Source organism: Agelaius phoeniceus, chromosome 14 (assembly GCF_051311805.1).
Source record: "Agelaius phoeniceus isolate bAgePho1 chromosome 14, bAgePho1.hap1, whole genome shotgun sequence".
In the NCBI taxonomy this organism is placed as follows: domain Eukaryota; kingdom Metazoa; phylum Chordata; class Aves; order Passeriformes; family Icteridae; genus Agelaius; species Agelaius phoeniceus.
In genome coordinates, this window is record NC_135278.1 from 20,010,610 (window position 1) to 20,037,515 (window position 26,906).

At 54.5% G+C, this 26,906-nt stretch overlaps 1 protein-coding gene across 1 annotated transcript in view; it reads left to right on the forward strand.

Moving 5' to 3' along the window:
- Positions 1-26,906, forward strand: part of TNMD (tenomodulin) — a 32,923-nt gene that overhangs the window by 2,885 nt on the left and 3,132 nt on the right. The window contains 5 exon segments of the mRNA XM_077186165.1: positions 20,908-21,000; positions 21,003-21,106; positions 21,227-21,361; positions 24,934-25,074; positions 25,889-25,990. Coding sequence (XP_077042280.1) covers positions 20,908-21,000; positions 21,003-21,106; positions 21,227-21,361; positions 24,934-25,074; positions 25,889-25,990 — 575 coding nt within the window.

The following is a 26,906-nucleotide window of genomic DNA, read 5'->3' on the forward strand; positions in this document are numbered from 1 at the left end:
ACTCCTATCACTCAATAGTTTAATTCACTTTTACTGATGCAGCATCTTTTATCAAAGATTACATAATGCTGAATAATCATGAAGAACATAATGTAGAGCCAGACAGGCAGCAATAATCAAATTTAAAGCCTATATTATAAAAGTGACAGGTGCAGGGCTAATTCTCTGCTCTGACACTGGTGTCAGTCTAGAGGAAGCCCGCTGGACCCACTCCCAATTTACACAGCCTGCCTGGCAGCACAGCGTGGGGAAAGAGGAGAAATAATCGTGGGCAAAGAGGAGAAATAATCGTGGGGAAAGAGGAGAAATAATCGGCTGGGGCTTTCTGAAGGTGCCTGAGGAGCCAGGCAGGCCCATCCTGTGTGAACAGAAACAGCACAGGGCATAGCCAGGAGCTGGGAGGGAGCTGCCTCTCACCAGCCTGCACGGGGCAAGAGCAAGGCAAGGGCAGCCAGCATCACAGAACGGTGTGGGTTGGAAGGGGCCTGAAGGAGCTTCCAGTTCCAAACCTTCCCACGGCCAGGGACACCTTCCATCATCCCAGGCTGCTCCAAGCCCTGTCCAATCTGTCCTTGAGCACTCACAGACATGGGGTATCCATGGCTTCTCTGGGCACCCTGTGCCAGGGCCTCCCCACTCTCACAGGGAAGAATTTCTTTCTAATATCTAGCCTAAATCTATCCTCTGCCAGTGTAAAGTCATTTCCCCTTGCTCTGTCATTCCATGCCCTTGTTCAAATCCCTCTCCAGCTCCCCTGCAGCCCCTTTAGATACTGCAAGGGGCTCCAAGGTCTCCCTGTACCCGAGACACGAAGCAAAGCATGCTGCATGGTTCAGGGGGCTGCCATAAGTGACACAGCCTTTTCCCCCACCTCACTGAGCTGTGTCCCGCTGGCTGCTGCAGGATCACACAAAAAACTGCAGCTTGCTCGATTCAATCCCATATCCTGCAAGGAAAGATGACCTGAAGGTCTGGAGGGGGCTGCTGATCACCCCCTGAGTGGCTCCCCACAGTGCAGTAGCTCACCTGCACCTGGCAGCCTGTGGGGAGACACATATTCCAGCCATGCTGGCTAAATATTTCCCATGCAATCAATTCCAGGGTATAAAACCATCAAACAGGATAACCTTGTGATCAAATGGCCAACAGAGAGAAGTGCTTAATATTCCCCACTCCAGGTAATGAGCCGTATTTCCAGCCCGGGCCCCAAACACACATCACCGCGCGCTAACTGCCCTGCGCTCGCCTGCACAACAAGTTAAGCAAAGATTAAAAGCGAGGAGGAGAGAGAAGGGAGGGCAGAAGGCGAAGCTCAGGGAGGTTGGGATGTGCGCCGCTGGCACGTGCAGGGGGCGGGACAGGAGCGGCCCCCGGGACAGGGGCAGGAGCGGGAGCGGCCCCCGGGGCAGGGGCAGGGGCGGGAGCGGCTCCCGGGGCAGGGGCAGGAGCGGGAGCGGCTCCCGGGGCAGGGGCAGGAGCGGGAGCGGCCCCCGGGGCAGGGGCGGGAGCGGCCTCCGGGGCAGAGGCAAGAGCGGGAGCGGCTCCCGGGGCAGGGGCAGGAGCGGGAGCCGCTCCCGGGGCAGGGGCAGGAGCGGGAGCCGCTCCCGGGGCAGGGGCAGGAGCGGGAGCCGCTCCCGGGGCAGGGGCAAGGGCGGGAGCGGCCCCCGGGACAGGGGCGGCCCCCGGGACAGGGGCAGGAGCGGGAGCCGCTCCCCGGGACAGGGGCAGGAGCGGCCCCGCACAGCACACGGGCTCGGCCGCCTGCCTGCGGGCCAGAGCCGCTGCTGGCCCCGCAGGTGAGCAGCAGACGGCCCCGGGCTCCGCAGGGCAGCCGTGCCACGGATGGATTAAGAGGCAGCCAAAGCTCTCCCTGCAGGAGATCCGCCTGCTGGTGAAGGTTATCCCAGGTGATGGGACAATCTCTGCTCTTTCTGCCCTGCTTACAAACAGCACATCTTAATTCAGGCTCCGGGTCCCCGCATGGACAAACAGATTGTGAAGGTCGGGGAATAAAGACACCTGGGGAAAGACAGTGATTTAGTGGAACAGAGCAGCGCAGTGTCTCGAGTCTGAACGGCTCCACAGATAACACAGAGAGCTCAGCCAACTCCGCACAGCCGTTCCAGCAACACCCAGCCCATCTTTCAAAACACTCGTGAACAGAGCTAAATCACTTGTTCTGCATTTCTCTTTCTGCTTTTCTCCCCCTTTATTCCTGCATGCTGCTTAGTCTGCTGCTGACCCCATGCAAGGGGTCAGAGACACTGCACATCTTCCATCTTCCAGCACAAATTAGATACCTGGCACTGGCAGAACGTTGAGAGCTCCCAAACGTTCATCTGCCTTTACCCCTGAGCCACAAGGCTCCTTCCCAGCACGCCAACAGGCAGGATTCATTTCTGGGATGTGCAGCCTCCTGCTGCAGCCCTGAGCGTCAGCTGGGGCATTTCAGCAGCATTCCTCAGCCTGTGCAATTTGTCCTGGCTCCAGAGCTGCCGACAGAGATCCAGCACCAGCTGAGAAGCAGCCACAGGGCTGAGAGCAGGCTCCAGCTCCATCCCACCAAGGTGCCCACCTCAGGGAATCTGGCTCTGGTTCCTCCCTGGTTTTGACTTTGGCATTTCAACGCTGCCTGCCCACATCCCACACCCAGCAACTGGCAGCCCAGGCACCAGTCCTGGTGCACTTCCCTCCTCCCTGGCATCCCCCACCACTCCTGCAACTGCAGACACAGGAGACTGCAGAACGCACCCACCAAAGCCCCAGCTCTCCCCCAGCATTGCCACATGGGTCATTTTCACCCATCAAACTGAGATTGGCAGGTTGTGGCTCCCCACCTGCACTGTCTGCAGTGAGCCTGATGTTCCTGCACCAAAGCACAGCCGGGTGAGCAGTGGTGTTTGAGCTGAGGATGTCAGGGAAAGGGATTCCTCACATAACATTACCTGGGAGAGAAGGCAGGAAAAGCTAGAAAAATGCCTAACAATTGCTGTAATTATGTCCTCTTGAAATGGCTACACGATGTCAGACAAGGGCTGGCATATCTTAGCACAACTGAACCTGGGTGGATGCTGTTCCAAGCCAGTGATTAATAGTCTGCAAGGATTTGTTTTGGCATGGTAGAAAAAAGGAGTACAGTGTCTCAAAAAGATGCCAGATGGATGGCCTGGAGCAGAGCCCCCCAGCCTGCCACAAGCACGCTGCAGAGCAAGGCCTTGCTTGCTTATTTGTGGGGTAAGAGCATCCTGGCAGGGACCAGCTCCTGCTGCTGTCCCAGCACTCCTCGAGCTGCTCCCAGTGCCTGGCACAGCAGGTGGGATGCTGAATACAAGGGGCAGCATGCAGGCAGGGGGCTGGCTCCACCCTCCTGCAGCTCAGGCATGGGGAGGCAGCTGTGTCACCATCCCTGCAGCAGCTGCACCTCCACAACAGGTTCCTGGGCCCCATTTCCACCAGCAGTGCCCTGACCAAGCCTTCCTTCCGCAGCCCAGGCTGCTCTTCCTCCCCTTCCCCAGCAGGCAGCACTCATTTGCCCTGGGATGATGAGACATCCCCAAGTGGGCACCCAAAGCAGCAGCTGCTGCTCCAGCAGGGCAAAAGGACAAAGCACTGTCCCCTCGAGGCCACCAGCTGCCCTGGAGCAGGGGAACAGGGTGCCCAGCCTGGGGAGGATCTGCCCTCTCCCCAGAGCCCTGGGACAAGGTGCCAGCACAGACCCTGTCCTTCAGAGAAGGACGTGCTAGGGAGGTGGCAGCAGAACCCATCCAGCAGCACTCATCCCTTTGGAAAGGAAGAGGCAGATCTTGGCTGCCGGTGCCATCAGGTACCAATCTCTCAGTGTCTGCTGATGCCAACATATCCTGATTGTGAGGCTCAGGATAAAAGTGAGCCCAGCTGGGCCACAAGATATATTGTTTGGATCAGGCTGAGAATCACTTATGCAGTGTTTTATTAACCATAATGGATAGCTGTGCCTGGTAAAATGAGTAATAATCTTGTTTAAGGGCTCGCTCCTGAATCACACAGTGTTGTTGCCAATGCTACAAACTTTCCTCTCTGCTCTGCAGGCCAAATCCTGTCCTGGAGCAAGCAATACCCTGGACAGAAGACCACAAATCAGACAGAAACAGCTTTCTGCCTTTTTTTCATAAGAAATAGAGATAATATGACATGCAGCATCTTCCATCTCCCAGTCCCTCTGATTTTCACACTCCATCTCATCACAGTCCATCAGCAGTGCTATCTTATCCAGCACTTACCCAGCCTGCTGCTCCACATCCAGCTTGGTGTTTCCCTGGCACAGAGCTCTGCCTGGGGTAAATGGCTGGTGGCTAATGGAAGGAAATAGAGGAAAAGATAATTTACATCAGCTAAGCATTCTGCACGCTGTTATTTTGTGATCATCTATAATTTTGATCTATTAACAGTAAAAGGTGCATCTGTTCCCTGGGTTCATCTTGTTTACAGGTGATGTAAACAAGACCCAGAGACTGGGTGTGCTGCTTGAGGGAGATTTTGTATTTCTGCAGGCAGGAGTCACCCCTGAAAGCCAGGGTGGCACATGGGGAGGCTCAGCACCCACCTGATGGAGGAGCTGCCTTTAGAGCAAGACCTGCTGCAGTGGGTGACACCTCAGGAGTGCCACGTGGAGCCAGGAGGAGCAAGGAGACATCACAGCCATCACCCAGCTCTGGGGAAGGAGCAGCAGCAGGGACAGACACCCAGGCACTGGGCAGAGCTGGCACCAGAGACCCAGGCCTGCCACCAAAGGGGGACACTGCAGGATCCCAGAGAAGGCCTGGCACCAAAGGGGGACACTGCAGGATCCCAGAGAAGGCCTGGCACCAAAGGGGGACGCTGCAGGATCCCAGAGAAGGCCTGGCACCAAAGGGGGACGCTGCAGGATCCCAGAGAAGGCCTGGCACCAAAGGGGGACGCTGCAGGAGCCCAGAGAAGGCTGTTGCCTGTAGCTCTCCCTCTACACCCTCCTGACATTTCTCTTCCCCAGGCAGATAGTGATGAAAAACAAGGGGAAATGGTTTTAAACTGAGAGGACAGATTTAGATCAGATGTAAGGAGGAATTTCTTTACTCAGAGGGTGGGGAGGCCCTGGCACAGGCTGCCCAGAGAAGCTGTGGCTGCTCCATCCCTGGAAGCATCCAAGACCTGGCTGGAAGTGGCTGTGGGCAGCGTGGAGCAGGGGAAGGTGTCCCTGCCCATGGCAGGGGGTTGGGTGACAGCAGCTTTAAGGTCCTTTCCAACCTTTCAAGCCATTCCGTGATTCCCTGGCTCTCTGCCGCAGCCAGGACCCTCCTGTGGCTGTCACCCAGGGCACCGAGCTCTCCTGCAGCCGGGCAGCAAAGAACCATTGAAGTTCAGAGGGAAAACAGCAATTACAGCCGAGAGCCTGCGTCAGAGCTGCGAGTTACACTGAAAACACACCCTTCATGCAGGGCTAACCATACCCTACCCGCCATCAGCATTTACCCTAATTAGCCAGCTAATCACCTGTCGGCGCCGTGCAGCCAGGGGTGGCCCTGGGGGACAGCTGAGGGTCCCATAGGGGACAGCCCCAGCCAGAGACCCCCGCAGGGCACCCCCAGCCGGGGCCAGGCTCAGCCCAGAGGGTGCAGGTGGGGCTCAGCTGTCCGTCCCTGTCCGTCTGTCCGTTGGGGAAGGCCTGAGCAGCCAGCCCGTGACCAGGATCAGGTTTCCAGCGCTGAGGGATGGAAAGGCAGCCGGCTGCAATGCCGCAGAGCAGAGCGGGGGTGTCCCCTGCACAGCGGGTGCCGGCTGGAGCACACACAGCCGGGAGCGCGGCTCAGCCTCGGGGACAGCCAGGGACACGAACACCCACCGGCTGTCCTGCAGCGAGCGCCATGGGCACCGCTCTCCATAATGCGAGCTGGCTGCCCACCCCTCCGGGAGCCTCCTTTAAGCTGTTTTGTCCCAAGCCCAGGAGCGCATCTCCCCTTTCCTGGCACAGGCGCTGTCCCCTGCTGTCCTCCCCGAGGGACGTTCCTGCCTGTCCCAGGTGTGGAACAGTCTCCCTGGGATGGTGAATTAAACCCCTGTCTCCAGAAATCACAGCCACCAGCTGCAGCTCTGGCTGCTCCTGTCATCCCAGCCCTCAGAATTTCATGGCTTTGGGCTCTGCAGAACCTGAGCTGGAATGGACAGTGCTGGTTTTGGTATTCAGCAAATTTGCAGCAAACAGCTTATTGGAAACATTTAGCCCTCTTTCTGTTCATTAACGAAGTTCAAACATACTTTGATTTTCTTCATATTTGCTCATTATTGGGAATTGCAGAGGGATGCTTTAATGGGGACGCTCCGGAGGGGGACAGGCTGCCCGTTGTTCCAAGGCAGGCAGCAGCCCCAGCACGTCCCTGCTCACCCTGACACGCTCTGCAGGATGGAAACCTGGCAGGGATTCAGGCTCCTTCCACCACCCCAGCCCTCCCTTCCACAGGCTCTGCTGCGAGCAGACTTTGCTCCAGACGCTGAGAGCAATTTGAAAGGGTTTGCAAACAGCAGCACGGCTCTTACTGAAACAAATCTCCACCAGCCTGCGTCAGCAGCCGACAGCAGCAGCCCTGGGAACCACCCTGTGCCCCCAGCTGCCTCGGACACGGTGCCACAGCAGCAGCCTTGGAGCATCCTGGCCACAGGCAGCCTCCTGCAGCCCTGCCATGCCACAGGGGACACCTCATGGCCAAAACGCTCCCTGTGGTGGGAGCACCCCAGCCCAGGCAGAAGGCCAAGCACACATTCTCCACCCCCACAACAATTCCTGCATGGATAACAGAGCTCCGTGAGCATGAGGCTCCCACATGGGTGAGGAAAGGCACAGCAGGGCCATGAGATATCTCCTTCCCCTGCTCCTTCAGCCCCTCTGACCTGGGCCAGGAGGTCTGGGTGACCCTGGCTGGGGTAATCAGAGGGCAGGGCTGTGGGTAAGGCACAAACCCCTCGTTTATCCTCTTACACCAAGAAGTGTTGGAGCCACTGCCACATCTCCAGACTCAGCAGAGCTGTCCTGCCCCAGCTGTGGGACCAGCAGCCACCACAGGGACTTTCCAAACGAGGAGCCCACGCCGACCACCAAAAGGGTTTTGTGTGAGTGCTCCCAGCCACCACCAAACCTCCTGCAGGCCAAATATTCCAAACCTGCTGTGACATCCGGGTTACTTCACATATTGTATTGCACAATCCCAGTTTATTTTGGGAATTACATGGTGATGGATAGCTAGATGGAAGGAAAGGCCATTATATGCTATAAAAAGCTGCAGAGTCTTCCTGACTGCTCTGTGACAAACCATCTGCTTCTCCTGCACCTCCCTTTGTTTATCCTGCTCAGCTCAGCTGAAATTAAAATTGACAAAAGCAATTTCTCCCGATCAAGTTAGGAAGATAAGGAGAGAGGCTGCTGCACACAGTGCCATAGAAACCTGGGCCACTCCAGCACTTCCTCCTCCTCCTCCCTGTGCAGCAGCTCAGGCTCTGAGGGAAGTGCCCAGCTGCAGGGGGAAGATCCCCCCACTCCTGCCAGAGGAGAAACACAGATGGATTTAGCCACGGGAGATCCATCTCACAAAGGCAGCGCTGAGAAGGAGTTTTGTTTTAGCCCTGCTCCCATCCCCTCCCCTTGGATTCAGATGTACAAAGTGGCCCCTTTGATTAGAAAAGCACATTTGGATGAAGTTGGAATTATTTCCCCTTCAAGGGAAAGGAAGGGGAGAGGCAACATATTTTCTTGGAGAATGTTTCTGGGGCATTTGAGAACCTTCTAGGTTATATTTGCACTGCTAAAGCACTTTTCAGATCAAAGCTCTCTGAGAAATATGGGTCCAGGCTGCAGACACAGCTGTAGCTCAGCTCTGGCACCAAGCCCCCAGGACTCAGTAGCACAATCTCTCACAACACACCTGGCAGGGGGGTTCAAAAGCTGTGGGATGGAAGGGAGCCCCTCATCACCTCCTGGCAGCTCTCCTCAAAGGGCTGGGGTTCAGCACTGCCCCTTTCAGCCCAGCAGGGTCATCTCCTGGAACCCATTTGCATCCCACAGCTCTGCTCAGGCAGAAGCCAGGAGCCCGAGGCAGGGAGTGCAGCTCTTAAAGGATGAGGGACCTTCATATTTCTACATCCAATTTCTTTAGACATGTTAATAGCACGAGGCCTTTTTTCTCTGAGATGCAGGAGCAGCTGCTCAAGTCTCCACTGAATTAAGCTAAGGGCAAGTTTTACGTTTTGAAGAGAGATTTTTTTTGGGTCTGGTATTTTTCTTTCAAACCTGAGAGCAAAGAAAGACATCACAAAAACATCAAGCTGCAAGACATGCCATTCTCCCTGTGCTGGTATAAGTCAGGAATCGCTGAACAAAACCACAGTCCATGTTCCTGACAAATTCCCCAGTGGGCTCCGTAAAGGCTGGAGAAATTCCACCCCAGAAGGTAATTACTTGCCTTTTTTTTTTCCTTCCTGAAGTTATTAGAGTGCAGGAAGGCCTTGCAACAGAAGCACCTTGGATCACAAGAGCAGCAGCCCAGTGTGTGTGGAGCTCTCTGCGTGGGCTGCAGGTTCCAGCCTTTGCAGGGCAGCGCAGCAAAGTAACAGGACTGTCAGGTGTCACAACCCTTCTATTAACTAAATTTGGAGGTGGAAACCTGCAGGGCCAAGGAGGAGGCCAGAGAGCACTCTAGTGGGAGCAGGAGCCTCGCTGACACAGACTGCACCTTCTGCAGGCACCCCCGGTCACCTCTCAGAGCACAGGAAACCTGCCCAGCTCGGGTGAGAGGGAGCAGGGGAGCCCTGGTTCCCAGCCAGCACTGACCTCCTCCTCTATGGCACTGCACAGGTGGAGGGAGGGCTCACACAGCTGCAGCAGGCACCACAGCCCTGCAGCCAGGGCTGCTGGCACTCTCTGCCAGCACTTCATCAAGATTCATCCACGGCTTTGATTGCATTACACATCAAGGGGCAGATAATGCTGATAAACCCCTCTGCAGAGGCCACAGCCAGCACTTCAATAGAGCCACTCTGGATTTGCATGGGATGCATTACCCTGGGATCTGGATCTGCTCCTGGGCTTGTCCAGGATAAGCAAGATTAGATCTGGATCAATCCCAGCCTTAGTGGGGCTAAGCAAGATTAGACCACAATTAGCCTGGGTATTGATCCCATAATTTGTCATTCCTGTGCTTGGGGAAAGCATTCCCCCTGCAGGGGACAGAGGCTGCCCTGGCACAAGGGGGTGGCAGTGCCAGCCCCACTCCCCTTGCTGTGCTCATTAGATGTGTCACTCACTCAGCACTGCCATTGTTCCCTGTGACAACGTGCTTAAAATTCAGCACTGCACTCTTCCCCACATTTAAATGGAAACAGGGATTTACTCCAGGACATATATTTTGAATTAAAACAGTATTTTAAGAGTTGGAGTAAGGATTCACCTGGCTCCTCATTTATCTGCAGCTAATGAATCTCCACCAAGCAGCAGCCCTGGAGTGCTCAGGCCAGAGCGTGGCACAGGCAGAGGAGCAGCATGAAGCCAGGGGAGAAGGCACACAAAGAGAATGGGGAATGACCCACAGCACCACAGCCTGACAGCCTGTGCTGGCAGCAGCCAGTGCCAGGTGACGTTTTGGTGCCTGGGAAAGGGACCTGACTTCATCCAGACCTTGCTAAATTCCCAGGGATTTTGAAGGGTCTGATGATTATAATAACTGATTGGGGTTTTTTTGGTTTCTTTTTTTTTTGCATCAGCTGCTTTTTATGCATCCCTGACTGTAGGAGTTAGAAGGATTCAAAGACTTTCAAACCTTCTGTCAGCTCTGGGGCCCACTGCAAGCAGGGGGGAGAGGGAAGAGCTCTCCTGGCCTCTGAAGTCTGCTGCTCCTCAGGGAGCAGTGGGAAGTTATTTCTGCAATATTGCAGCTGGATCAACCAAGGAGGAGATGACACGAGATGAATGAAATAATCGTGCTCTGTGGGCTGAGCAGGGAGCAGGGCAGGATATTGCCCTGGCAATGCTCCTGGCAGCAAGCTGAGCAAGGCAGGGCAGCTACAGGCACAAACCTTCTTCCCCTAGCAGCAAAAACTTCTTCTGTCGGCACCTTTCCTCTGCCTTGTCCCCTCCTGTGCAAGGGAGGGTCATTCCCAGGTGCAGAGACAAGTTACTCTGATCAGGAGCACTGAACCCTGCCTGATTTGTTCAGTGTGACCAGCCCAGTGCCTGGTTTTTATCTACCCAAGTGCACACCCCCTAAGGTGTCCCTGCCCTGCTCTTTTGGAAGGATCACCCGCTAAAGACAAGCATTTTTGTGAGTGTGGCAGGTGACACCAATAAATCACTGGGTCCCACTGCTGCCAGGGAGACCCTGATGGGCCACCTCGTTTGTGGCCCTCTCAACCCCCATTGTCCTTTTCCACACACCAGGGTCTTGCTTTGTTGTGTGCTGGGAGTCCCTGGAGGGTTCAGCCACATCTGCAGACACCAGTTTCTGCAAACCACCCCTGTGCAGGTTTTTTCCCCCTGCTTATCCCAGTAAATATGTTTCAGTTAATCCAATTTGCTCTTGCATTGAGTCACATCAAACACAGTGGCTGCCAAAGAAATATTCAAAAAAGCAGCTCCAGGCCCTTGCTCATGGTTTGGGAGAGGAGGCTCCGTGTGGGCATCGCCCATGGAGAAGGCAAACATCTCTCTTGGCCCTGAGACACAGCTGGGGTGCACCAGTGACCAGCAGCGAGTACCACGGGGGCAAAGGACCAAATCACATTTGTACAGCCTCCTCCACCGTGTTTCCCTGCATTATTGAAGAGAAAACATGTTCTCTTCTAGTCTTTATTCTTTCTCTTTTGCACTCAATCCCCGCTGTGGGGGAGTGAATTAAATCAAGCGCTCCAAGCCCAGGTTTCATGAAGACTCTCTGATCACACTCTGGGTGTAGTGTAGGGCTAGAAAGGCATCCCTGTTCCTGCAGCAGGACAGAGCCAGCCCTGGGATCAGCCACACCTGGAGCTGAGCACACCTGGGCTTGGAACTCTTGATTTAATTCCATGGCCAATCCCAGTCCAGCTGTTCAGACTGTCTCAGTCAGTCACAAGCCTTTGTTATCATTCTTTCTCTATTCTTAGCCAGCCTTCTGATGAAATCCTTTCTTCTATTCTTTTAGTATAGTTTTAATATAAGATATATCATAAAATAATAAATCAAGCCTTCCAAAACATGGAGTCAGATCCTCATCTCGTCCATGTTGGGGGTGCCTGCAAAACTCCCTCATCCCACAAATCCCCCACCCTCCAGCACCCTGGGCCCTGCAGGAGCAGCAGGAAATTTCACCTGCAGGCCCCCCAGAGCCACCACGGGCAGGAAGGGCTGGGGGACAGAGGGCAGCCCCTCCACAGCCCAGTAAAGGCTGGGGGCTGCTCCCCCTGCTTGGCAGGAGGGGACTCTGGCCCCTAAGGGCACCCATGAGGCTGGAGCAGGCACCAGCATCTCCATGGATAACCCATCCCCTGCAGGGCAAAACTGATTTTTTGGAATTAATTTATTTACAGAGCTGGAGTTGAACTAGCTTTAGGTGCTGTTTAAGCAGCTTTCCCTGTGCCTCACGTTCAGCATTTGCATGGTGGGATTAAATGAGATGGGGGAGCAGGAGCAGAGGTAACAAGCACCTCTGGGTGCCTGCAATCTGCACACCCAGAGCAGGGTCTGAACCTCCTCAGAGGCCTCCATCCTGCATGCCTAAAGCATCCCCCATGGGGCAGCAGCAAAGGAGCCCCAAAAGCTTCAGGATGTAGCATTGGAGGGTCAGACCCCACCAGCCTGAGGTGCTGCAGCCCAGCAGGACCCCCAGCACCCTCCAGCAGAGATCCTTCATGCTTTGGAAAAAAAGCTTAGCGAGGAGGATTTCTCCTCTCTGTCATTAACCTGACATAATGTCTTTCCTGCTGGCAGCTTTCAGGCTCAGCAGGTTTGTTATAAAATTCATTATCAGATATTGCAATCACAGTCACCTTTATTGGGCTCTGCATTTACAATAATTAGGCCAATAAACACTGATTTATAAAAATGACAAACAGGAACTCCCAGTAAGCAAGAAAAATGTGCTTTCTTTAGCGAGCAGTTTCTCACAGGATGAAAAAAATTGTAGAAAGGTAGGAACCAATCACTGTAGGTGACAGCAAAGTAAAGCAGATTCTCCTGGGAATTTCCACATCCCAGCCAAGCCATCAGCAGGGACAGAGGCAGGGTCCCTTCCCAAGGGCTGCAGAACCAGGGAGCAGGGGAGATGCTGGAGGTGCAATGGGAAGAGAAGATCACAGCAGGCGGCACAGAGAGGGACAGAGCAAGGGGGAAGCAGCAGGAACCAGGAGGGAGAGTGGGAACAAAGCAACAGCAGAGAGAGAAATCCAACAGAAGGGAAGAACCTTGGCAGGGAGGGAGGGAAAAAAAATAAAAAAGAACCTGCCAGGTATAGCAAGGGGAGAGCAGAGCAGTAGAAGAGAAAGAGCGTGAGATGGAGCTTCAAGCCTTAATGTCAAGGAAAAAATGAGAGAGGGAGGTGTTATCTGAGAGAGGGCACTGCAGATGCTCTCTGCATTGCCAGCCTGCTCCAAAGGCACAGGGGCTGCCTCTGTGGGCTTTCTGAGGCACAGCCAGGCTGAAAAAGCGAGCTGAACCCCAGAGCAGGGCCACAGCCAGGCTGGGACAGTGAGCTGAACCCCAGAACAGAGCCACAGCCAGGATGGGACAGTGAGCTGGGCCCAAGAACAGAGCCAGAGCCAGGCTGGGACAGTGAGCTGGGCCCCCAGAACAGAGCCACAGCCAGGCTGGGACAGTGAGCTGGGCCCCCAGAACAAAGCCACAGCCAGGCTGGGACAGTGAGCTGGGCCCCAGAGCCACAGCCACAGCCAGGCTGGGACAGTGAGCTGGGCCCCAGAACAGAGCCACAGCCACAGCCAGGCTGGGACAGTGAGCTGGGCCCCAGAACAGAGCCACAGCCAGGCTGGGACAGTGAGCTGGGCCCCAGAGCCACAGCCAGGCTGGGACAGTGAGCTGGGCCCCAGAGCCACAGCCAGGCTGGGACAGTGAGCTGGGCCCCAGAGCCACAGCCAGGCTGGGACAGTGAGCTGGGCCCCAGAGCCACAGCCAGGCTGGGACAGTGAGCTGGGCCCCAGAACAGAGCCACAGCCAGGCTGGGACAGTGAGCTGGGCCCCCAGGGCCAGGCTGGGACAGTGAGCTGGGCCCCCAGGGCCAGGCTGGGACAGTGAGCTGGGCCCCCAGGGCCAGGCTGGGACAGTGAGCTGGGCCCCCAGGGCCAGGCTGGGACAGTGAGCTGGGCCCCCAGGGCCAGGCTGGGACAGTGAGCTGGGCCCCCAGGGCCAGGCTGGGACAGTGAGCTGGGCCCCCAGGGCCAGGCTGGGACAGTGAGCTGGGCCCCCAGGGCCAGGCTGGGACAGTGAGCTGGGCCCCCAGGGCCAGGCTGGGACAGTGAGCTGGGCCCCCAGGGCCAGGCTGGGACAGTGAGCTGGGCCCCCAGGGCCAGGCTGGGACAGTGAGCTGGGCCCCCAGGGCCAGGCTGGGACAGTGAGCTGGGCCCCCAGGGCCAGGCTGGGACAGTGAGCTGGGGCCCCAGAACAGAGCCAGAGCCAGGCTGGGACAGTGAGCTGGGCCCCAGAACAGAGCCAGAGCCACAGCCAGGCTGGGACAGTGAGCTGGGCCCCAGAACAGGGCCACAGCCAGGCTGGGACAGTGAGCTGGGCCCCAGAACAGGGCCACAGCCAGGCTGGGACAGTGAGCTGGGCCCCAGAACAGGGCCATGGCCACAGACAGGCTGGGACAGTGAGCTGGACCCCCAGAACAGATCCTCAGGAATGGAAGGTGAGGGCTGACACACCGTACAAATGCTGAACACGAGGCACAGGGAAAGCAGCTTAAACAGCACCCAAAGCTAGCTCAACTCCTGCTCTGTAAATAGATTAATTCCCAAAAATCAGTTTTGCCCTGCAGGGGATGGGTTATCCATGGAGATGCTGGTTCATCCTGCCCCCTCTGCAGCCCTTCTGCCACCACACATGGCCAAGGCAGACAGAAAGCAGAGCAGGAGGAGGAGGAGGAAGGGACCAGCCCCTGCCATCACTGCCCTGTGGGCACACAGCCCAGCCTGGTGCAGTGCCCCACAGCAGCAGGGCTAGTCAGTGCCCACCTCACTGCCCCACGGCTCCCACCTCCCCTGTGTGCCCCAGGGCCTCCTCCCATCACCCTTTCCTACCTTTTTGGTCTGTTTCCTCTAGCTGATGCTCAGCACACACTGCTGCTGAGGACCCTGCAGCCCCACTCTGCAGCCAAGGGCACAGCCCAGAGCCATCCCATCCCCTATATACCCTCCCAGGCAGCTGAGCAGCGTTGGCTCCAACCACCTCTGCTCATGAGGAGCACCTGATGGCCCAGGAAGGAGCTGGGCTGTCAAGAGTGCCCCCCATCTGGATCTGGGCACCCCCAGGGCCCCCCAGCTGCCAGCGAACATCCAGAGGGGAGCCAGCATCAGCTGATGAACCCCAAAAGCCAGGGGGATACAGAGCCCTCCAGCACTTTGTTCTGTTCGAGGCAGACGTGGGCAATCATGCTGACTTTGTTTCGTTTCATTTATTTTATTGATTTTTAAAATAGCTGTTTTTTTCCAAAAGCGCCCTGGGGCTGTGAACAGCTTGATGTGCATGGGAGAGCAGGGAAAGAGGCAGAGCTGGAGGTGCAGGGAAACAGGTGAGGCTGCATGGAGACTCCACGGAGAAGAACCAGGCAAAGCCCATCTCCTGAGCCTCAGAATCTCACCAGGAACCTTGGTGCACCCAGGAGAGCTGGGGAATTCACCCTCCCAGCACTGGGCTGCAGCTGCCTGCACTCTCAAAGGACCGGGAAAATGGTGTTTGCATCATCACTGGGCAATTAATGGCAAAAGCCGTCAATGGGAGAGTTAATGACATTCAAAGAAAAACTAACTGTGTTGAAATTCTTCAGTTTAATGGATCCTTTCTTGATTAGTAGCATGTGGGAGTAATCTCAGCTCTTTCTTTACTTGCTTTAGAGTAAACAACATTAATGCATGTATCAGGTGACAGTAAAATAAGGCAGGAGACATTGTGGTGCTTCACGATTCAGTAGGAAATGTTCAATATGTTAACATTAAACACTTTAGGTTTGCTAAGCAATGATAAAATGCTGGTTATTCTCCTCACACAATCCCAGAGCAATGCAGTCCCTTTCACCAAATTTTTTCTTCTCCCTGTGGGTTTCCCCCTGCCAAGTTCTCAGTTGAGGTAAGAGACTGACCTGGCAGTTCCTCAGAAGGGACCTGGTGCCTCTCCACGTGCTGATGAGTTCATTGCTGGTACCCAGAGCATCCCTGCATCCTGCACGGCATCCCACACCTGCACCCCACACCTGCACCCCACACCTGCACCCTACACCTGCAACCCACATCTGCAGCCCATATCTGCAGCCCCACACCTGCACCCCACACCTGCATCCCACACCTGCACCCCACACCTGCACCCTACACCTGCAACCCACACCTGCACCCCACATCTGCAGCCCCACACCTGCACCCCACACCTGCACCCCACATCTGCAGCCCCAAACCTGCACTCCACACCTGCATCCCCACACCTGCACCCCATACCTGCACCCCACACCTGCCCCTCTGCAGGTGACCAGGCTGGCCTCACCCAGCTCCCGCCCCTCAGACACAGCCATCCCCAAGCTGCCTGCTGCTAATGAAGCAGGCTGGCAATTAACTGCAGCCAGCAGAGCGCTGGCATCGCTGGCATCACTCCGAGCATCCGTGAGCAGGGAACCAGTGACAGCCCTGGTGGTTCTGAGGGGCAGATCCCTGCAGGGCAGGGGGACACACCAACCCATCACCCCCAGGGCATCCTCTTCTTGCTCTCCTTTCCTGCACATCCCAGAGGAGCTGCAGACTCTTCCTCAACAACCCTCAAACTATTTTTAATAAAAGGCTTTTCGATGTGGCACCAAAACACATGGAGCTCTCAATTACATTTTAGCTGTCCCAGAAGGAAGCAGCTCTTTATTGGGAAAAGTGACTGACGCTGGTGCAGGATTATGGGTTTGCTCTTTGCATTACAGGTATTCAAAGCCCGCTGAAAATAAAAACTGCTCAGCACACATTCCGTAGTTGAGCTAAGCCTCGTGCATGGGGAAGCATTTCGGGAGAAGTTAAGTGTTTGAAGTAAAACTGTGCAGTCATCTGGTAGAACAGAGACATGAAATTGTTATTTATCAAGATGAAACTGGCATTTGGATAAAATTCTCCGGCGCTGTTAATAACTTCTGTTGACGAGGGAGCTGCGAGAGCAGCGCTGAGGCAGCTGTCCCCAGAGCTCACAGGAGTGAGATTTTTCATGGGCTGTGAGCAAGGCAAGCGTGTGCCTGCTGTAATAACTTTCTGGGCGCCTCCGTCACAACGGCCACCACGAATTCATCTTTTTCTGCTCTCTCCCAAAGCTTTGTCAGTTTTGAGTAATTTGCTGTGAGTAGCAGCTGCTGGAGTGCCACATGGAGGCACGTGCGCCTCTGACATGAACTCCAGCTCCCTGAGCAGTTTTATCATCATGATTAAGTTTCTTAACTTGAATCAAGGATGTCTCTGGAGTTCCCTACGACAATGTGAACTTAAGATAAACAATGAATGATGAATAGGCCAATTACTGAAGCCTCCCTCACTGAAACCCTCGGCTGAGGCTGGCTGATAAGAGGAGGCACACGTCCTCTCATCTGGCAAATGTTACCGAAAATTGGACAGTTTGAAGCGAAGACAGTCCTGGGTAATCAGGGGCTGGCTAATGAGCACCTTTCTTTTATATGTGATTCTTCCCTTTCTCTGTTTGCTGCCCATAATGCTGGAAGTGGAGAGGGAGCCCTCAGCCTGAGCCACGTGCTGCCAATGCTGCACCTTGGTACAAATCCCTGCCCTCGGCCCCACATGCATCCCAGCACAAGGCACAAAAGCAGCAGCAGACTGTCGAGGGCTGTCTGGTGGTCCTGCACCTCCTCTGGGCTAAGGAAGCCTTTCCTGAGAGACCCACCCAAAGAGAGGAGCAGCCATTCCCAAAGCAAAGGGATACAGAGAGCACAGCTGAGGATGGAGGGAAAAGCACCTTGGAGCAGGGCTGCAGCTCTTCAGCCATGCAGCCAGCCAGCATTCATCATTTTGGGGCTGAAGCACCAAAAAGAGCAAAGCAAGAGCATTTTCCCTACTGAGAGATCTGCCAGTGGCAGACAAGGCCAAGGGCTGCCGTGGAGGGGGGCACAGAGGGTCCCTGGGGTGCTGTGCTGCCCCTCTGGCCCCATCCAGGAGCAGGTGTCACCACTGCCAGCACTGAGAGCTGCCCGGCACCACGTGCCACAGCAAATGATATGATTTACTTACTACCTATGGAATTGCCCAATTAATTCACTATCCACATTAATATTATGGCTCATTTTTAACTTTACTGTCTCCATCGTTCCAATTTAGTGCTGCTCAGAGATGCTGCCACTGACCTTAATGGGTTTTTCATTATAACAAAGAGCACGATATTAATCACGAGGGGCTTTCAGCTGGAGGCTGCTGCCCAAGCCCCACTGCTTTGAGGAGCTGCTTTTTAGTGGTTTGGGGACCTGTTTTATTTCTGCCAGGCTGCTCACCCCTGCTCACAGCGTGTACAATCCTTTGTGCTGTCCAGGAGGAATTTCTTGGTGTAACATTTCCAGGCACAGAGATTTTATGCGGCAGTCAAGCTACACTGCAGATATGATAGATTTTTCTGGGCAAATTGGAACACGGAGTAGAAAACTGAAAGGATGCACCAGTCATAGCCAATGAGCCTCTTATTGTCCTGAATAAAAATCAAATGCCTTTTAATCATTTCAAATGTTCTTCTGGGTATCAATTAGTCACACATTAATATCAGTATTGCTTCTCTTCCTCAGTTCACATCAGATTAAATTCTCCCCTGTCATATACACTCGCTCTCATTAGCTTCATGGAAAATTAGTAATTGTTCCCTCTCCATTGGCATTGATGGGAGATTTTCATCAGAACTGCTTTTTATACAGAGGACCTGCTTGTCATCCTAAGGACACTAAGAGGTTTTTCCCCAAAATTATTGTCTTTTCATAAAAAATACTTTTTTTTTTTTTTTTTTTTTTTTTTTTTTTTTTTCCCCTCTCTGAAACTCTGAAGCCTGAGCCAGAGCATTAGGGAATGGGAAAAAAACCCAACATTTCACGAGTGTCATCCTGCAGTTTCTGCCCCTCTCTGCATCCCAGCCATGTGTCTCCTTGTCAGGATCCAGTGGCTGGAGCACAGCCACAGGTGCAGATGGGGGGACACCAGGGCTTGCACAGGGGTTTGCTGCTCTCAAAGCCCCAGAGCAAGGCTGGATATTCAGAACACTCTGTGTGCAGAGCAGCAGTGTGGAGGGCTCTGATCCTGCTCCCTGCCCTCCTGGGGCCAGCCATCCCCAGCACTGCCAATGCTGCAAGGGGCCTGTGATATTTATTGAGTTTTATTAACTCCCAGCCCTGGGGGCTCCTCACCTCTTGCAGCTAATTCAGACACCCGACTCCTGATGGAGTTACAGTGATTGCCATTAAAAGGCTTGACATTTACCTTACAACAGTAATAAAATAATAATGCCTAATTTGGTTTATGAGTGGTATTTGCAGTGTTTCCTGTGCCTTGAGTGGGGGATATGGTGAAGATCTGCTGATCAATTATGTCTGCTAAGCAGCACTGCTGTAATTCTTTCCTGTAATCAGAACCATCTTTCAGTAGAGCTGCTCCAAAGTTTTCCTCTGAAACTCTAATTTTGACAAGAAAAGAAAATGTTTTCAAATACTTGAGTTTCCAGTGAATAACAAAAGCTTCCGAGATGGAACTTTCTGGTGGGAAGTGGAGACAGACAAGCCTGGTGTCTGCACAGATTTGCTGCATTTAGATTTCCAGAACCCCTCAGATGTTTTCAAAGGCTGCCTGTGATTGCTTTCCATTAAAAAGGGGTTTTTTTTTCTCCTCCAAATAACCTTGTCAGTACAATTCCCTTCTCTTACAGCCATCTCAATTATTAACCCCCCCATGTGTGTTTTACACCCCTGCACTGCTGAGGGGCTGTGGGGTGAGGAGCTCCTGCTGCTCTGGGGCCAGGGAGCCCAAACCCCTTTGCAGGGAGCAGATACACACCAGGGCACACCCCCAGCACACACATGTGCACAGTGCTCTCCCCAGGCTATTCAGAATCTCCGCTCCTGTCCCTCCAGGATTTACCCTGGTTGCAGGCAGCAACATCCCAATGCTCACAAAGCCAGTGCCAGACCTGCTAAAAGCAATTTCTTTCTCCATTTCTCATCCTGAGCAAAATTCGATGTGGATTTTCTTTTTTCAGTGCAATTTTAATTAGTGCATGATGCACTTTGGGTTTTTATTAGAGTAAACAGCTTGGAAAAAAAGTCCATGCCAGCTCTTCTACACCAGGGAGCCTCATCCTGTTCAGACCAGAAACCTCACGCTGGATTTCTGAAAGCCTTTCTTAAGATGGGTTCATTTCCATGAAGGAACGCTACGATTTCAACAAATGGAAATTTTTGAACGTAGAAAAAAGAAAAAAAAAAATTAGTCAGGAAATTCCTGGCTAGGCCAACATTGGGGTAGGGCTGTGCACGAGAGGGAGCTGAGGCCTCACCCCACACACAGCTGCACACATGGCAGACATGGGCACACTGCATGGCCAGGCACAGCCTGCTCACCTGGCAGCACGTATTACACACACACAGCTGTGTGCACACACTGTCCCCTGCCATGTCTGTGTCCCCTGCCATACCCATGTCCCCCTGCCATGTCTGTGTCCCCTGCTATTTCTGTGTCCCCTGTGTCCCCTGCCATGTCTGTGTCCCCTGCCATCCCATGTCCCCCTGCCATGCCCATGTCCCCTGCTATCCCATGTCCCCCTGCTATCCCATGTCCCCCTGCCATCCCGTGTCCCCTGCCATACCCATGTCCCCTGCCATGTCTGTGTCCCCTGCCATACCCACGTCCCCCTGCCATGCCCATGTCCCCTGCCATCCCATATCCCCTGCCATCCCATGTCCCCTGCCATCCCATGTCCCCTGCCATACCCATGTCCCCTGCCATCCCATGTCCCCTGCCATACCCATGTCCCCTGCCATCCCATGTCCCCCTGCCATGCCCATGTCCCCCTGCCATACCCATGTCCCCTGCCATCCCATGTCCCCTGCCATACCCATGTCCCCCTGCCATGCTATGTCCCTGCCATGCCATGTCCCCTGCCATGCCCGTGTCCCCTGCCATGCTGTGTCCCCTGCCATGCCCATGTCCCCTGCCATGCCCGTGTCCCCCTGCCATCCCATGTGCCCTGCCATACCCATGTCCCCCTGCCATCCCATGTCCCCTGCCATGCTGTGTCCCCTGCCATGCTGTGTCCCCTGCCATCCCGTGTCCCCTGCCATCCCATGTCCCCTGCCATACCCATGTCCCCTGCCATGCCCATGTCCCCTGCCATGCCCGTGTCCCCCTGCCATCCCCATGTCCCCCGGCCATGCCCATGTCCCCTGCCATGCTGTGTCCCCTGCCATCCCATGTACCCTGCCATCCCATGTGCCCTGCCATGCCCATGTCCCCTGCCATGCCCGTGTCCCCTGCCATGCAGGGACCCCACTGGCAGCTCCCAGGCTGTTCCCACGCCCTCAAGGACAGTGCAGCAGTGTCCCTGTCCCCAGGCTCATGGGGCACCTGCAGTGTGGGCATGTCCAGCCATTGGCACAAGGGCCCGAGCTGGGGCAGAAGCACCGATCAGAGAGAAGCGTGGCCCTGGCCGTGTGACAGCCATCACACCGTGGGGCCAGCAGCGCTGGGGACAGCCGGCTGTCCCTGCGAGGGGGTGGCCGTGGCCCTGCCTTCCCCCCGCGTGTGCAGCCCGAGCTCGGTGACTCCACCTCGGAGCGGGCTGGCTGCTCGCACACGGAGCGCACAGACCATGGGAGGGACGGCGGGGCGCAGCCCGGAGCGCTGCCGCTTTCTGGACGTGAGTTCACGGCTGGCCTGCCCCCCGATCCCCGCGGGGCCAGCAGGGTCCGAGCTGTGCTGTCCCCTCCTGCTGGGACCCTCGGCACAGCCCGGCCATCGCCGCTTTCTCCTTCACCAGGCAGAAGCAGCCAAGCCGCGGGAGAAGGGCTGCCCCAGGTACCAGCTCTGCGGACTGCTCTTCAGCCTGCTGCTCCTTTCCCTTATCCTGATATTTTTTGGTGTCAGATACCTCTGGAACCCGGCACCCAGAAAAGTAAGTAAAAACTCTTTGATCCGGCATTTCAGAGCGCTGCTTCCCCAGACAGAGCTGTCCCTCTCCCCTTGACTCGCTGAAACTTTTAACAACTCCCCAAAACCCAGGCAACTTCACAAGATGCATTTTCTCAGACCACCGGTACTCCTGGGACTTTTAAAAATCTTTGTATTATTCATAACTAGCTTTTGCTTTATGCAGGCTGGTTTTCTCCCCCATCACCGCACTCTTTCCCCAGTTGACAATTACAGGGGATGGGAGCTACACCATGAAGAGTTAAAGTTTCTCTTATTTCACCAGCAGCAAATTTTATGACAAGTAAGAAAATATTTTCCATTTCATTTCAATTATCTTGCCAGAAACCGGTGGAAAAGTCATTATGCCACCGCATAAAGAGGAGAGAAAGCCAGGACGCAGCGGTGATTGATTGTCATGGATTATATTTCTTACTTTAATGTGTCTGCAATGTGAGGGACGGTGAGACGGATTAGCTTCTGCAGGAGCCTGTGCTAACAGGATTGGGCTCCTTTATTCCCAGCTGCAGCCCAGCACTGCTGCGAGTGCCGTGTCGGGGCGGCAGCGGGGCTGTGCCTCCCCAGCCGTCTCTGCCCGCTGCTGCCCAGCATCCTGACACTGCTGCCAAAACCCTTTTATCTCACACCCCCAGGGCATCGTTTAACCTTGAAACCCACAGCCTGCCTGCTGCCCCTCGTCCTCCCTTCCTTCGAATTTCCATGCTCATCCAGGAGGCCCCACTTTGCACCCCATCACCAGTGGGGTTTGCTGGCTCTCAAGAGCATCTCCAAATTCCTGTGCACAGCCAAGGCAGCCTCTTTCCCACGCTGGCATCTCCAGTCTGCTCCCTGCACTGTCCTGGAGCCGCTCCAGCCGGCCAGGCCGCCCTCCTGCCGGGCAGAGGAAGCACCCTGCTCACTGGAAACTTTATCTTCTTATCAGCAAATAGAAATAAATACCCCCTGAAATAAAAGGAAAAACAATAAAAGCCATATGTTCCTCCAGAATCCTGCCAAGACGATTATAAAGTCTCTACTGTTCCTAGAAAAACAGGGGTCATGCCAGCCATGAGAGGAAGAGGCTGTTAACCCCTGGAGGGGCAGTTTTCTCCAAGAAGACAGTGCAGAGACAATGCACAGCTTCAGGAGGGACAACCAGAGCCCTTGGTGTCCTCACTGGTGGAGGATGGAGTCCATGCAGCACTCCCCAACACCTGATGGGCAGGCAAGCAGGGTGTGAGGCCAGGAGAAAGCAGAGCTGCTCCTGCAGCAGAGATGAACCCAGACACTCCCAGAGCCCAGCACTGCCCCATCCCTGTGGCTTCTCCAGCTGGCCCAGGAATCCTCAGGACAAACAGGCTGGAGGGGGCTGGAAGTTAGTAACGCTCAAAAATATCAGCCAAGGGGAATTAAACTCTTTAAAGAACATGAAACCCTTCAAGCTTCCTTCGTGTAACTGGAGAGTGGAAAAAAAACTTGAAAGAAGAGTTGTTCCTCTGAGGGGTGGCCTTGGACACGGCTCTGCCCTCTGCACAGCAGCCTCCTCACCAGCCAGCACAGCTGATGATTCAGCTAACGAGGGGCTCATCACAGCCTTGCAGAGGGACATATTTCAAACATTCCCCAGCAAGTGTCATTTTTAGCCCTATAAAACATCTCATAGCTCTCTGAGCAGCACAGAGCTGGCAAAGCCCAAGTGGGTTAGCTGGCTGCTGTGCTGGCCAAAGTCATTCTCTGTAAATGGAGAGGCACTTGAAGGTAAGGTGCCACCTGGGATCCTGCCCTCCTTGAAATGATTTATGGCACCGTGTGCATTTTGTCAGTCAAAACCAGCGGCCTTCCACCCATTTTAGGCTTCAGACTGTTTTACCATATCATGAAATCCATGGAGAGCTGTATATCTTTACAAAGTCTTCCTGCAGACCATCAGGAGATGTCCATGGCTGCCAAGGCACACATCACTCCTCTAACCTTTGAGCAGGGGTGAATGTTCCTATCAGTTCCCATCTGCACAGGCAGTTCTGCACCCAGTTGGGTGCCAAGCAGGGGATACCAATGCTGGGAGCACTGCTGAGAGGCTCTGAACCCCTGAGGGGAGGGATGTGCAGCAACCAGGGGACTGTGAATGGGGGTTTGGGCTGGCACTAAGGGCAGAGCTCCTGCCCTTCACCAGTGGGGCCAACATGCTCCTGCCCTGGCTTGTGGCCATGCCATGGGCTGAACAGGGCTCTCCCATCGCTGTGCCTCCATCTCTGCTCCATGGCCATGCCATGGGATGAACAGGGCTCTCCCATCTCTGTGTCATCTCCATCTCTGCTCCATCTCCTGCCCTGGTTCATGGCCATGCCGTGGGATAAACAGGGCTCTCCCATCGCTGTGTCTCCATCTCTGCTCCATCTCCTGCCCTGGCTCATGGCCATGCCATGGGATAAACAGGGCTCTCCCATCGCTGTGCCTCCATATCTGCTCCATGGCCATGCCATGGGCTGAACAGGGCTCTCCCATCGCTATGTCTCCATCTCTGCTCCATCTCTGCTCCATGGCCATGCCGTGGGCTGAACAGGGCTCTCCCATCTCTGTGTCTCCATCTCTGCTCCATCTCCTGCCCTGGTTCATGGCCATGCTGTGGGATGAGCAGGGCTCTCCCATCGCTGTGCCTCCATCTCTGCTCCCTGCCCCACTGGCTTGAGGGGATTTGCAGAATCCCTTTTACTTCCACGCGGCCCCGTTCGATCTGGGAAAGGAGGCTCCCCAGGGCCAGCAGGATCGTTTTTGTGCTTCAAAGAGCATCTGCCACTACTCACCCAGGAAGGGTCAGGCATCCGCAGGGACCGAGGGCTGCCGAGTGCGAGCGGGAGAGGGAGAGCACTGATGCTGCTGCTGCCGCTGCCGGCGCCGCGCCCGGGGATGGGCCCGCCGGGAAGTGGCTGCTAATGCCCCGGAGCTCTGCAGCAGCCCTCCAGGAGGTCTTTGATCCGCAGGCAATCCTTGATCTCCTCCAGGCAGAGAGAGGCTCTTCCCTCTGCCTTTCGGGAGAAACAGAGGGCGCAGAGATGGAGTGAGTAAGCTGGGGAGGACACGGTGCAGCAGGTGAGCCGGGGACACCGTGGTGGAGCAGAGCAGCCAGGGATGCAGTGGGCAACAAGCAGATGAGGCAGAAGGAGAGTAAAGTACCTGTGGATTCAGGAATTCAGTCCAGTCCTGGGCTGTAACCAGGCTCAGGCCACAGAAAGCACCAGCAAAGGCTGAGCTGGGGCAAAGCTCCAGCTGCAGGTGTGTGAGGAGCATCTTCTCCCAGGTTTGACACACGTCCCAGGCTTGACAAACATTACCCCTCACCCCGGCTGCAGCTGCCCTTTCACCCAGCCCAGGCTCCTGCCTCCCCTCGGGCCGTCCTGGTGATTGCTCTGGCTCACAGCTGGGCTTGAGGGAGCAGCCAGAGCCATGGCAAGGTCCCCAGCAGTGCTGGTCACACACCCAGCACAGCCTGTCCACCCACTGGACAGCCTCTGAAACCAGAGGGTGTGAGCTGACTCCTGTGTGACTGTGGCCTCCCAGGTTTATGACATGGAGCACACGTTCTTCAGCAATGGTGAGAAGAAGAAGATTGTGATGGAGATTGACCCCCTGGCCAGGACAGAGACCTTCAGCAGCGGGAATGGCAGTGAGGAGATCCTGGAGATCCATGACTTCAAAAACGTGAGTGTGGCAGCTTGTCCCTGAGACCCTGCAGTCCTGCAGAAGGACTGATGTGTCCTGCAGAAGGACTGATGGGTCCTGCAGGACACTGTGAAGCCCCTGGAGCAAGTCCCAGGACTATTTATTCCTGCATCAGGGAGAGCAAGACCCAGACACGCTGGGGATGCTCTCAAAGGAAAGGAGATGTGCTATCTACATGAGCTTCCACCTGTATTAATAGTGGCGTGGTTGAGTTCCAATGAAATACATCTTGGAAGCCAGAGCTAGCTATTGGATTTACCCTTGCAAAGGAAGGCAATGATCATCAGTCTATCTGAGCCCAGTGCATTTGTCTGTCTGGAGAGCATTAAAACCTCATGACACTGAAGAAGGCTCTCTATGAAACCTAATTAAAATTTGTAGGGAAATACCCTGTGCAGTGACATATGGCAAAAGTTTGAGCTAATAACCTAGCAGGAACTGGGGGCTGAATGTTCATATAACCATAACGGTCAGATGCTATTCTGCATATTTTTATTTATTATAATGAGAGCTCGTGATAGTTATCAGGAGAAGAGGAGCAGAGTAAAATTTTATGACTACCTGCCTTAAAATATTTGTAAAAAGCCCAGTTCTCCCAAACCATAAAATGCAATATCCCTTATGAGAACCTGTTAGTACGTGTTAGCACCGCTGCTGAATGGAACTGGCACAAAAATAGCAGCAGGAAAAATATGACTGAACCTTCCTCGTCCAGCTGTACCCTGCCTCCAATGGGTTATTCATCCTACTCTCTGCCCTGACTGCTTTTTGGGTGTTTGCTTTGATCCTGTAGGGAATAACTGGCATCTTCTTTGTGGGACTTCAAAAATGTTTCATCAAAAGTCAGACCAAAGTCCTGCCTGAGACGACAGAGGCCAAGATCCCTGAGCTTGAGGTAGGTGAATAGAGCAGGGCCCCCCTCTGCCCTGTGAAACCCACTGCTCTCCCTGGCATAGGGGCTGCCATTCCTGCCGCCTTCCCATCTGCTCCAGCCTTCCCAGAGATGTGCAATAAAGAAATAATGAGTTGTGATCGCTTCATAAACTGATCTTATTTCAGAGGATTGCTTATGAAAACAAGTGAAAAGAGACGGGATTAGAAAGCAACACACAAAAGCCTCTCAGCACAATACCAGAGATCAAGAACAATAATCCTGTTGTAGTCAAAAGGTCGTAAGGCAGCTCAGGATTAGCAGGCACCAAAAAGTCAATCAATTGTTTTCTCCAAGATTTGAGCTTCGTGTTTTCAAACAGAATGAGGCAGAAATAAGGGATTTAAAAGAGCAGCCACGTTTAAGAAATGCAAATTGAGAACACCCTTGGCATGCAGACCTGAGAGATAGGAAACACCAGGCTGGGGCCACTTCCTTGTCCCACATGGACCTTCATCCCACTGGTGTGCCTGATTGCTTCCTGCACCCGTTTAACTGCCCTGCATCCTGCTGCAAGGAGCCTTGCATGCTGCATGGAAAAGAGCGTGGCCTCCATGACTGACCCCGTCCCTGACAGTGTGACCTGCAGTGACAGCAGTGGTCCTTTGTCCCTGTCCCCATCCCCAGGTCCTGGTGGTGGCACAGGGCACAGCCTCCCTGCCTCCCCATTTGCAAGAGGAGGGGTGTTGGCAGATTGAATCCCCCCCAGGGAAGCTGCTGCAGATAAAACGCCAGCAGGACACGTGTTTGAAATGAAGCGTGGGCAGAAACATTTCCCTGAATCATGACCCAAATTCCCAGACACCGATTCTTTGATTATGCCCTAAGAAGCTAATAGATCTTTCCAGCTACCGTCGTAAAAGGGATATAACTTCCCAGG